Source organism: Prionailurus viverrinus, chromosome B4 (assembly GCF_022837055.1).
Source record: "Prionailurus viverrinus isolate Anna chromosome B4, UM_Priviv_1.0, whole genome shotgun sequence".
Taxonomy (NCBI): domain Eukaryota; kingdom Metazoa; phylum Chordata; class Mammalia; order Carnivora; family Felidae; genus Prionailurus; species Prionailurus viverrinus.
In genome coordinates this window covers 118,786,057-118,798,773 of record NC_062567.1, presented here as the reverse complement: position 1 = coordinate 118,798,773, position 12,717 = coordinate 118,786,057, and the positions used below count along the sequence as shown (strand labels likewise).

General features: G+C 37.7%; 1 protein-coding gene across 1 annotated transcript in view; it reads right to left on the bottom strand.

Annotated features, from left to right (window-relative positions):
• Positions 1-12,717, bottom strand: part of ANO4 (anoctamin 4) — a 395,947-nt gene that overhangs the window by 200,376 nt on the left and 182,854 nt on the right. The window contains exons 3-4 of the mRNA XM_047866608.1: positions 5,444-5,580; positions 2,331-2,489 (exon numbers count right to left, since the gene is read on the bottom strand). Coding sequence (XP_047722564.1) covers positions 2,331-2,489; positions 5,444-5,580 — 296 coding nt within the window. The remainder of the gene's footprint in view (positions 1-2,330; positions 2,490-5,443; positions 5,581-12,717) is intronic.

Below are 12,717 nucleotides of genomic sequence, written 5' to 3'. Positions count from 1 at the left end.
TGGGCATTAAGGAAGGCACTTGTTGGGATGAGCACTGGATGTTATGTGTAAGTGATGAATCACTAAATTCTACCCCTGAAAACACTATTACACTATATGTTAACTAATTAGAATTTAAATAAAAATTTGAAGGGAAAAAAAAACCCCAAAACATAACAAGGTTCCAGAAAAAGGAAAACCTAGATGTTGGTAGTGGATAGAGGATTGTGGGAGTAAAGAATAGGAAAGCTGCCGCCCAGAGAGGAAGTTCTGGAGGGAAAAGGAAAAAGAGATATTTACATAAGTCTTTATAAAGTTTTCAATATGGTAAGATCACCTTTTTTCTACTGCTATTTCTTCTAGTATCCATTAAATAAATACCTACCTATTAAAATTTTGAAAAATTATAACCAAAAAATTTACCTTGTATACAATCATATAGCAATCATACGGCACACCACATCAGCATAACTGGGTAACAAAAGTCAGAACAATTCTCTGCTGCATGCTTTAATTCTAATAGATAAATACTATAGCATACATGATATTTAAGGAGACACATATGAATTTTGCCATCTCCATAGTATTGGGTATTATTGGAAAGTATTGGACTTTTTGAGTTTTAACCACTAAGTCATAAAATGGCATTAAACAGGGAGGGGGACAAAACAGAAGAGACTCATAAATATGGAGAACAAACTGAGGGTTGCTGGAGGGGTTGTGGGACGGGGGATGGGCTAAATGGATAAGGGGCATTAAGGAATCTATTCCTGAAATCATTGTTTCACTATATGGTAACTAATTTGGATGTAAATTTTTAAAAATAAAAAATAAAATTAAAAAAAAAGACCTAGGCATAAAAAACCCCAGGCATGGAGAACATAGCTATGAAGCTTAAAATAGAAGTCACTCAGTAATTGAACAAAGCCACCTAGTTTTGATGGGAATTAAGACTTTGACAGAGTCAGAATAGACAAGAAGGATTTTCATTATTTAGGATCACGTGGAACTTCACATTTCTTTATATACAAATTCTGAATATGGAAACAAATTCTGAATAAGGAATAAGAATAAAAGGTGAATGATTTTTAAGGATAAAAATACAGTTGTCTCAATAAGAACTTAAAGAACAAGATTTATCAAAGATATGTTCTATGGGTATAGCAAAGATTTCCTGAAACCCCGCCAAAGTGGAAAAAAAACACAACATATTTAATTCTGTGTGTTGTTCTGAGGAAACCTCCAACAGAGACAGCCTTCTGAGTAACCCGGATTTAGTTACCTGAGAATAAGAACCTGTTAACTTGAGGCCACAATTTCCATGTTGCCATTTTTCTAATTCTCTTTTTGGAGATGCTCGAGAAAAATACTACTTCTGTTTCATAAATGCTCACAAGTTCAGGTCAGTCTAACAGATCTGGAAAAATCGCATTTAATTGTGTCCCAAGATCAGGATGCAACCCATATATACCATATAGAGAAAAATCTGGATGTCTGATTTCAAAGATCTAACCCCTCAGCCTTGAGGAGCAGAATCAGAAGCAAACATTTTTAACTGTCAATATGCTCTTCTTATTGACTTTGAAAAGCTCCAGAAGCTTTGCACAATGTTTAAGGAAAATCTAAGAAGAGTTACATAATCCAGCTAACAGGGCCAAGTTTTCTAAGTGTGCATGGTATTTTGGGGTACTCAATAATCTCATTGTGGTTTATTGTCAGAGGCATGGCTAGGCCTCTTGTATTTTACTAATTTGTTCCTTAATACTCCTTATGCAGAGAAGGAAGGAAAGAACAAAACACTGGTAAGGTAACCCTTGCGTTATAGAACGTGTTAAAAACCTTGAGTTATAGAACGTGAATGTCTCTTAAAACTGGAATCATTTTCTAAGCTCCAGCTGTTTTTGGCCAAATCAGTCAACAGTCTCTCCTGGTAGGTGAGGATACCCAAAATCATTATGTTTCCTGAAATGTAAAAAGAGGCTCCAGAGTGGAATGATTGCATTTTATCCAAAGTTTTCTTACATCCACGCAATAGAACCTTCCATTCACATAGAGAAACAGTGGATGAAGGAAGTCAGGGAAATCAAAAAACTTTGAAACAATTCATTTAACTGGAATAGAGTATTTTGATTTTCTTGGAACCTTTTGGCATTAAAATGCTCTCTAAGGCAAACTGTGCTTCGAAAAACTAATTATTGGAACATTCCCCAAACACTGCAGACTGGCAAGTCTGACCAAATGAAATGTTCAGTTAACATAATGAACAAAAACATCATGGCTTATTTTTTAATTGCCTCTCGATATGAATAGACGCATATTTGTGTTTCTTCTCACCCAAGCAAACTATTTACCTCTTTCTCCATTTGTAATCCTTCTGCTCTAATATTTCTTTCAAATACTTCTCTCTTTTCAGTCTGTGGGTTGGATTTTCTGTACACAAGAATGTAGTCAATTCGACACTTTCCATCTCTGAAGTAAAGTCCATTTGATTTGTTTTTTTCCGGCACTGTCTGCACACAACGAGAAAGGAACCAGTTTAAGACACTCATAAAAATGAGTCTGCGGTGAGGAATGTTAAAGAACAATGAAAAGTAAATGAATTTTTTACTGTTTTATCAAAACATTTTTATTAATGAAAAATGTAAACAGTAGAATGTGGAGCAACCGAGAATGATCACACTCTAAAGGTGAGAGTGGAAATTGATATACTTATTCTGAAAAACACACTGGCATTAAAAGTGAACATTTGATGGGGCACCTGGGTGGCTCAGGTCATGATCTCACAGTTCGTGAGTTTGAGCCCCAGGCCGGGCTTTGTGCTGACAGTTCAGAGCCTGCAGCCTGCTTCAGATTATGTGTCTCCCTCTCTCTGTCCCTCATCCACTCGTACTCTGTCTCTCTCTCAAAAATAAACAAAAACATTTTTTAAAAAGTGAACATTTGCATAACATACAACCCATAATAAGAGATATCCTTATTAAAGCAACTGGGAGACATGTATATGACTACAGAAGCACTGTTCATAAGAGTAGAAAATAAAAAACGTGAATCAATTCAAATGTCCATGGACTGGCAAATAGGTAAATAAATTGCAGAACAGTCATACAGTAGAATATTATACATCAGTAAAAATGAATGAACTATAGTTCCATAAAATATGGAATCTTAAAATTGTATTGACAGAAAAAAAACCAAGTCACATAAGACTTCATGCTACATGATTTTTAATAAAACAAAAATACAATGAATCTACAAAGAAGCTGTTAAGGCTATAAATGTGCATGATAAAGCTATTTTTAGAATAAGAGTATGAAAAAACCAAGAATTTAGGAATATGGGACTTTTGATAAGGTAGAGGGATGAGATTAAAAGCAGCTTTGATGGTTTTAGTATTATTCTAGTTCAATGTTTCTCAAAATTTTTGTCCACTATAAGAAAAACATTTTGCTTTGTGATATCTGTATATATACATAAACATAGAAAGGATCTAAGACAAAAGTTTCACAAGACAATACTTACCCTTTCTACTTACATACATGCTAATATTAATTTTCCATTCCCTTAAAAATAATTGAAGTTAGTAACCTAGTTGTAGATTTGAAATTTGAAAAATGACCATTCTAGTTCGTACGTTGGGTGGTAGATTAAGGTGTTCATTTTGCTATTATGCTTCAAGACTTACAAGTAAGCTACAAATATTATTTTGCAGTGAGTACACATATAAAAATTAAAGAACAAAACAGTAGGTATAATTTTCATCAGGCTTCATGGACTTGTTGTAATCATGTACAATGCTGAAAGAGACCATCAATTACAGGGTGGTTAGGCTAGAGACAAATTTCTCAGGCTGATAGATTTCAAAAACATGTCTGTGAACCTACCAAGTGGAAATGGGGGAAGAGGAGTTGGCTACCTTTTCTGTAGGTCACAGTTTACATCAGTTTTCAAATAGTGGTATATGGGAGGCAAACATGCCAGACTTCCAAGATCATTGCACCAGACTTCCGAAGTCACTGCTAGAACCTACATTCTTGTACAAATGCCATGCATACACCCTCATGCAAAAGGGAAAATATCAGCCAGGAGGGATAGAAATGTCACATCACTTTGTCTTGGTGCAGATATTTTCAATTGATGACCGATCCTCACTATTTTTTTTTTTTTTTGGCTTTTCTTTAAGAAGTACTCAGAAGTCCACCCAAATAAGCACTTTCTTAACAATTATTTGCCAAGTAAGAGAGAACTACTTTGTAGATTTAGCATGTCAGCATCTGCCTGCAAAAACAAGGTTTCAGCATGGCATCTGGAGCAAGGTTTATTAGCAAAGCCTTAACCCTCCTGGGACTGTTTCCTTGTCTGTAAGTTAAGGAGAGGAGACTAGGTCTTTTGAGATCCCTCCTTTATGCCACATCATGGCATTCAAAGTAGCTGTGTGAATAGATGACAACAGAAAGAAGTTTTTTAGAGAAAAACAATACAGGGGCACCTGGGTGGCTCAGTCACTTAAGTGTCCAACTTCAGCTCAGGTCATGATCTCACTGCTCATGAGTTGGAGCCTCATGTCGGGCTCTGTGCTGACAGCTCAGAGCCTGGAGCCTACTTCGGATTGTAGGTCTCCTTCTCTCTCTTCCCTCCCCTGCTCATACTCTCTCTTTCTCAAAAGTAAATAAAAGTTAAAAAAAAATTTTAAATACATGGATGGTAGCATATGGTGTTTGTAGAAAGAGGTCCAAGGAAGCTTGGTAGAAATAAACAGTTTTCCCTGTTCAAAGGTGTCATCCTGTCAAAAGTTAACTGGCTCTGGAATAATAAAAACAGGAGGAATATGCAGTAAATAAATGATTCTGATTCTGTGTTCCTATTACCTATGCGTATACAAAGCTAATGCATATACAAAGAAGATATTAAACTCCACTGAGATGCAATCTGAACAAGAGTGAATGTCCCTAACAAAAGCCTTTTCTTCCAAAATGACATATGAACAGATGGATCTATTAACAACTGCAATGAGTTTCCAGATTACATAGGCAAGTGGCAACTCAAGGAGGCTTTGGACAACACAATCTACTGAGAGCTGGTCTATTCTGTGTCACTGTTCTATGCACTGGGGGATGTATACAAGGAAGTCCTTTCTTGTAAGGCTTTCTATCTACTAGGGACACTCAGAATGAAGATTATCACAAAATGACAGGTAGTTTCAAGAATCTCCCTTTATATAAATGAAATGTCTCTGGGTATAAGAAGGAAAATACATGACTCACTGAAAAATGTTTTAAGCATAGGTAGATTCAGGATTCCTGAAATGTGCTAGACTTGTGGGGGAAATAAAAGAATATAAGACCTGCCCCTTGTTTTCTGGAAACCTACAGTTTAATGAGACGATGACTTTAGACAATCCATTGGAGGCATATTCCCAGTTCCCACCTGGATGAAAACCAGTATTTTTAAAAAATTACACACTTACCTCTCCCCCTGCTTCCAATCTGCTAGCATCATCTGAAGTACTGGTCAGGTTTCCAGGGTGAAGCAGAGAATCATCATCTTTGCAAGGACTGTTGACAGCTTCTAATTCATCAAAAAGAATATTGACATCCTTGGCCACTAAAACCAAAATAAAAACATTACAAGTGGGGTTAAGAATTTTGGATCTTAAAATAAATACCGAAATAGAATGTGTCTCCCTTTGGCTTCATATTTTTTTCATTGTTTCAAGAACACCTTGAATGACAGGTGTATTATTTCCTAAGAGAAAAGGAGGTCAGATGTAAAACATGTTTTATCAAACAGTGTCTTGATTAGGCAAGATTAAGGACAATGTGAAGCAAAGTAAAGTACTTCCATAATATAAATATAACTTACCTTCCATGATAAGAGAAGGCATTATGTTTGTTTAGTTTTCCTTCATATAGTTGTTTATCATAAAGTACTTTCACTTAAGACTTCTAAGAACTCATTCTCTGTGTTGGAGATAACCTTTTAAAATTTTATTTTATTTTTCATCAAAGTGTCATACAACTTGCTAAGTGAACCCATACATGTGCCAATTGAAAGATGCAGTAAGATCTGTAATTTTATTCCTGCGTTACTTCCTAAGGTCTAATAAAGAAAACCTAATACAGTAAGAAAACATACAGATAGGTTTTCTGCCTTTCTTATTTCTCTAATCATGAGCTGAAATCATGAAGTTACCCATTCAGGGGCTTTCCCAAAAGATTGCTGATGCCAATACATGAAGCACTATATATCAGAGTTCCAAATAAAGAATATCACATTCAAATGCATGGTGCCTTATAGCATACCAGAAATGACAGTTCAGCACTAGTGGCTGAAGAAATATGGTGCCAGGTCCAGGACCCTTCCTTAGCAACTCAAATGAGAGACCGATATTGAAGCTCACTTTTTCCTTTGATGCTTTAGAAATTGCCAAGGGTTTTTAACCTGCCACAAGCTGTTGCGCAGAATAATTTGTAGGTGATATGGTACTATTTACATAGCACATACAAGAGTATTCATCCTTTCATTCAAAATGTTTTTAGGGATGTGCACACTGTGTTGTGCACAGAGTTGTGTGATAGCCATACCTTGATGAATAAGGGTGAGTAAACAAAACAAATAGTCAAAGAAATGTAAACTGCATTGAACGCTATAAAGAACAGAACATAGTTTGGATATAGAGAGAACAGATATCATCTACCTAGAGAGTGTGACCAGGTTCTATAGCTATATCCAAATTTGTGACTTTAGGCAATTCATTTAACTACTCAGTTTTTTTTCCTGTAAAATAAAATGGGTATGGCAATAAAATTAACATTTATTGTTTACTGTGATAGGCTGAATCATGGTCCCCAAAGGTAATCTGATACCTGAAACATGTGAATATCTTACCTTCTATGGCAAAAGGGATGCTGTAGATGTGTTTAATTCAAGGATCTTAATGTGGGAGATTATTTTGGATTATATGGGAGAGCCCAAACTAATTACAAGGCAGGCACGAGGGTCAAAATCAGAGAGATGGATTGGAAGATGCTATGATGCTGGCTTTGAACATGGGGGTAGAGCCAGGAGTCAAGGAATGCAGGTGCCCCAGAAAGTAAAGAAAGGCAAGAAAGCAGATTCTCTCCTAGAGCCTGAAGAAGGAACACAGTTTTGCTGACACCTTTATGTCTTCTGACCTCCAGAACTGTGAGATAATTTTGTGTTTTTTTAAGTCACTACATTTGTGGTAATTTGTGATAGCAACAAAAGTAAACCAATACACTTACTATAGGTTTTTAGACTCTGCAGCTCCAAAGAAAAAAACCTCACGGTCTTGTTATACAACCAAGATTTAGGGACACCTATGTTGTGCCATGAACTCAAGGAAAGGAACAGTTCTGAAGGGACATGGTATGTCTAGTGTTGTGGAAGACATCAAGGGGAAAGGCAACTTCCCTGACAACCCTACATAAAGAGACTCCTTCTCGTCCAATTATTCTCCACCTCCTCTCACTGCTCATTTCTTCACAGCACTTATCACAATGTAATTATATTGCTTATTCATTTGTTTACCTGTATACTGAATGTTTACTCTATGAGAATATAAGTTACATAAGAATAGGGAACTTGTCTGTCTCGACTGGTGTACAGAGGTCCTGGCACAGCCCTCAACATGTATGTTTAATGATACAATGATGACCTCAAGGGGGACATAGTCTAAGGATGTCTGGGAGCCCCCTTTTCTCAAAATCCTACGGTTATAGGACCTTGCATGTTCATTTTTCCTAACACAATTCTTATTCACAAGCCAGGCACTCCATAGTTTCAAGTAGAGACTGATTAAATTTTCAAGTACATAGTGATTACATTTCAAGTAGATATTGATTATATTTGAACAACAGGATAAAATTATTTTAACAAAGTATAAGATTTACTATTAGTTAAAAAATATTTTTTAATGTTTATTTATTTTGAGAGAGAGAGACAAAGAGTGTGATGGGAGAGGGTCAGAGAGAGAGGGAGACACAGAATCCAAAGAAGACTCCCAGGCTCTGAGCTGTCAGCACAGAGCCTGATGTGGGGCTTGAACCCACAACCACAAGATCATGACCTGGGCTGAAGTTGCACACTTAACCGAATGAGCCACGCTGGTGCCTCCTGCTTACTATTCTAGGCTCTACCACTCATCTGCATGAACTCGTGCTCTCATTTCGTCACTGATGAGGCAGGTATGGAAAACTTCTTTTTCAGGATGGCTGAGAGTATTCAAGGAGATCATATACATGTTAGTCAGGGTGGCTGACGCATGGCGGATCTGCAAGAAATGTTGGTTTATCGATTTTGGACACTGGGGCCTTAAGTTACCACTTAAACCTTATCAACACAAGATGTCAAAAGAAACATTTGCAAGTTTAACTGGTTGTTATGAGGGGTAGATTGGGGTGAGGTGTGAAATAAAGGGGGAAGCTAAAGAGGACACTAAGATTCATGTCTAGGTGACTTACTGACTCACCATGGGGACAAACTCTTGAATATCCATTCATCCATCCATGAGAATTGCCCCTCTGCTTTTGCCAAAGATAAAAAATTACCAGATCATCTTCTGTCACTATCACCTTCTGGTGTTGGCACAATCAGTTCAATAAAGCCCTCTATCTTTTGGGGTTCCCAAATGGAACCGTGCTGTCACCCAGGAGATGTCTGGAGACATTTTTCATCGTCCTGGCTAAGGAGAGAGGGTGGTGCTAGCATCTAGTGGGGTAGAGGCCAGGGATGCTGCTAAACATCCTACAATGTGCAGAAGAGCCCCATAAAAAGTTGTCTAGCCCAAAATGTCAACAGTGTTGAGGTTGAAAAATTTTGCTTTATATTTTTTTTTTTTTAACGTTTATTTATTTTTGGGACAGAGAGAGACAGAGCATGAACGGGGGAGGGGCAGAGAGAGAGGGAGACACAGAATCGGAAACAGGCTCCAGGCTCCGAGCCGTCAGCCCAGAGCCTGACGCGGGGCTCGAACTCACGGACCGTGAGATCGTGACCTGGCTGAAGTCGGACGCCTAACCGACTGCGCCACCCAGGCGCCCCAAATTTTGCTTTATATTAAAGGACCCACTATTTGATTCTAAAGGGACCAGATAACTTGGGAAAGGGAAGAGAAGTCCTTTGTTTTTCATATTGCTGCCCAACAGTATTACTATCTGGAAGTTGTTATGGAGCTGATGTTACCTGAATGCTCAAGAGAAATAAGTATGCTGTACTATCTGATTTTTAGAGAATTAAGTTATATTAAGGCATCACTATCACATGCCAGTCTCTCAAGAGCCTTAGCAGAGATTAAAAATGCTGATCCGTCAAAAAGTGCTGAGCTGAACACACGGTCAATAAGACTGTAGAACATGTAGACAACTACACAGACAGAAGAAACACGTGCCCTTCATCAATATCTCACCATTGTTACTGATAGAGCAGCTTTACATGCTAAGATTTAGAAACAAAGTACAATATCCTTTGAAGCAAATTTATATAATTTCTTTAAGGAAAAAATCCCCAACTTCCAAAGTTAATCCATTTTAAAAATCTATCTATTCAACAAGTACTTAGTGGATGCCTATCTTGCCTGGACACTGTGCTGGGCTAGGAACTGGGGTTTAAGCACTGGATGTACCAGCCATGGCCCCTGTCCTCACAGAGCTCACCATCTAGCCAAGGTGGCAGCTTTATCCATGGCATGGATATCACAATGATACTGTACATCCAAACAAGGTTACTTTTAAAGGATCCCCTCACTTTCCTTATACTTTTTTTTCCTCAAAATAAGTTTGATAATTATTTACTTATTAGAATTCTGCTATTAGACCCATTAAATAAAAAAAGAGCCAAATGTTTTGAGAAGTCAATTAAGAATAATAAGATGAGAATGCAAAAAATTCTATTCAACCCACGTAACAGACCTACACTGCATAAACTCAGGAAGGGCTGTGTGAACAGAACTGGAAAGCTGAGTCAGTATAGGTAGATACCATGCATTTGAAAAGCACGAGAGACCCAAATGACCTCTTCAAAAAGCAGGCATTCAGCCTAAAAAAAAACCACATACAGCAAAGAGTCATGTACATCAGCTACACAAAAGTCAAGAACCTTAAATTGCCTGGGAGATCAAAAATCAGAATCTTGAGTAAATCATCAAACAGCATAGGAAAGAGATTTCTGTAGGCTGACTTGCTATGCTATTCCAGAATAGAGACAGAGCAGAGAAGTCAGAGGGCTGGGAGGCAGGTAGATCCTGACATTCTTTATATGATGGAAAGGCAAATTTACCTGTATAGTACTAAATCTACTCATTAAATATTTGCAATTATTTAAATATTTTTTCAATGAAAATCGTTTAGGTTATGAGCCATTATTCATTCTCTAGGGAAAAGAGACCACAAATATATTTCAAGGGCTCGAATAAAGAAGCAAACAAGTTAATTACCTTCTACCATTTGCTCACTGAAGCAACATTAAGTTAGGTGCTAGAGGTACAAACATGAACAAGAGATGAGTGGAAGAAATCAAATCAGTGTTATAAAAGCAAGGGAAATCAAACAGTGTGTCTTTTAGAGAGTAAGAAATAAATACCAAAAAATCAAATAGCTCCACTCACCGCTGTTTTAACTCTATTCCTCAAATGCAGCAGGAAAACCCCACACTGCTATGAAAGTACAGTAGTACTTTAATCTCAGTATTTTCTGATGCAGAGAAAATAAAGTGAAATTATAGGTCGCTGAAGACAACATGAGAGGACTGTGTAGTGTAATCCAGGTATCTATATTTGTCCTCCCGAGCACCAGCTCATGTTACTATTTTTGTCCCAAGTTCCAATGATTACATCTGATATTCAGAATTCTGAAGACACTGTGTATTGGCCTCAAATCCTCATCAGAAAACACGAAAAAGGACACCTTTGGGAATTATTTAGAATGCAAAAAAAAAAATTGTTTAAATCTTAATTGAGGGGCGCCTGAGTGGCTCAGATAGTTAAGCATCGAATTCGGATCAGGTCATGATCTCACAGTTTCCGAGTTCCAGCCCCGCATCGGGCTGTGTGCTGACAGCTCAGAGCCTGGAGCCTGCTTCAGATTCTGTGTCTCCCTCTCTCTCTCTGCCCCTCCCCCACCCGCATCTGTCTCTTTATCTCTCAAAAATTAATAAACATTAATAAAAATCTTAATTTGAACATAGCTGGCTGTTTTATAAGAAGTTCACCTTCACATCTAGCCCCAGGGTCTCTTCCAGGGAAAGGCCCATGGCATCTCCACAACTGATGTAAGGACTAGCAGATAGGAGGCGCTCAATGCCCATTTCTAGATAAGTAAAAACTAGTTGTAAGGTTCTATCAATTTTTTTTTCTTATTCTAGTTCTCTTAGTGTGATTGCTTGGAAGTATCTGTTTCTCTCTCAGACCCAGAAATTAAATATGAAGGAAGTGGGAAGGGAGACATACGCAAGGGCATTACAATGTATTGAGTGCCGACTGTGTATTAAGGATTTTCAGGTCTGTTTTCCCTTTTCATCCTCAAAATACTTTAAGAGAGGGACATTCTGAGAAAGAAGCCAGGCTCAGAGACACAAAGTATGGCCACACAGTAAGTGACAGAGATGAAATCTAACCCAGTTCTGACCCCCAAATCCACGATGTTTCTAGCTGGCTTCCTGTTTCTGTGGAAAGAATCCTACTGTTCTTAAATCATGTTTGGCTTTCAAGTACACAGGAGGTCCTTTAACCACCAACCAACTATCCTGCCCTAGTTTTAATATTTATCTGAATAGAGCTAGACTTTACATCTGTCACCTGACAGGTCTGACACTTTTTAAAATTTAACAAATAGACCAAATTAAATGTTTTTAAAAATTCAGAGTAACACAAGAGACGCAGTAAAACTTTGAGTACCTGAAGGTGGGATTTTAAAAACTAAACACTACTTAACATTTGTATGATACCAACAAACCTAGGACTCTCTGTTCATTACGCTTCAAATGAAATCTTATGGTGTTTCTAAGGCAGAGACGGCTTGGTGTACAATGAGGAGGGAAAAAAAGGCAAATTTGGAAAAATCAAAATAAATAAAGCAATTGGAAAGGACATGAATCTTCCCTTAGCTGGCTTTACTTCTTGCCAAAGGTCAGCGGTTTTCAAAGTGTGTTCCCTGGAACCCCAGGACCCTTTTGGGGAGTTTCATGGAAGGGACAACGAGGAAACTGAGTGGGCAAAGCCCTACACCCTCTACCCCCAGCTACTCCCAACAACTCAGTTACCTGTTTTATATATTGAGATATTACGTGAAAATACATATGAGGAAGAAACAACAGCTTCTACTGCTTTAAAAAGTTTATAAATCTCTACTAGTGTGTTACAGCAACAATTAAATGGCTGTGTTAACATCTCCCCAAAGAAAACCTGGGGTAAGAAAGCTGGGGTTCTAACTGTTACAGATCTGAGAGTAGGTACTTTTTTCTGCCATGGAAAGTTTACTTGAAATACTTTAAGATTAAAAATAGGTCTCTGAAAAAAGAAGTCATAAAAATTTTTTAAAATGTGTAGTCATTAAAAAAATGTCATTGGCATTTTCTGGCTCAGTAATGATGCGGTTTATATAAAACGGGGCATAGACAATAGCATGGGGTACCCACAGGGCACTCTGCAATGGGGCCAAGATCATTAACTTGTTCCTGGGACAGCATGTTTCTTATGAAGAGCTTCTCTTGCCACTACTTCATTGT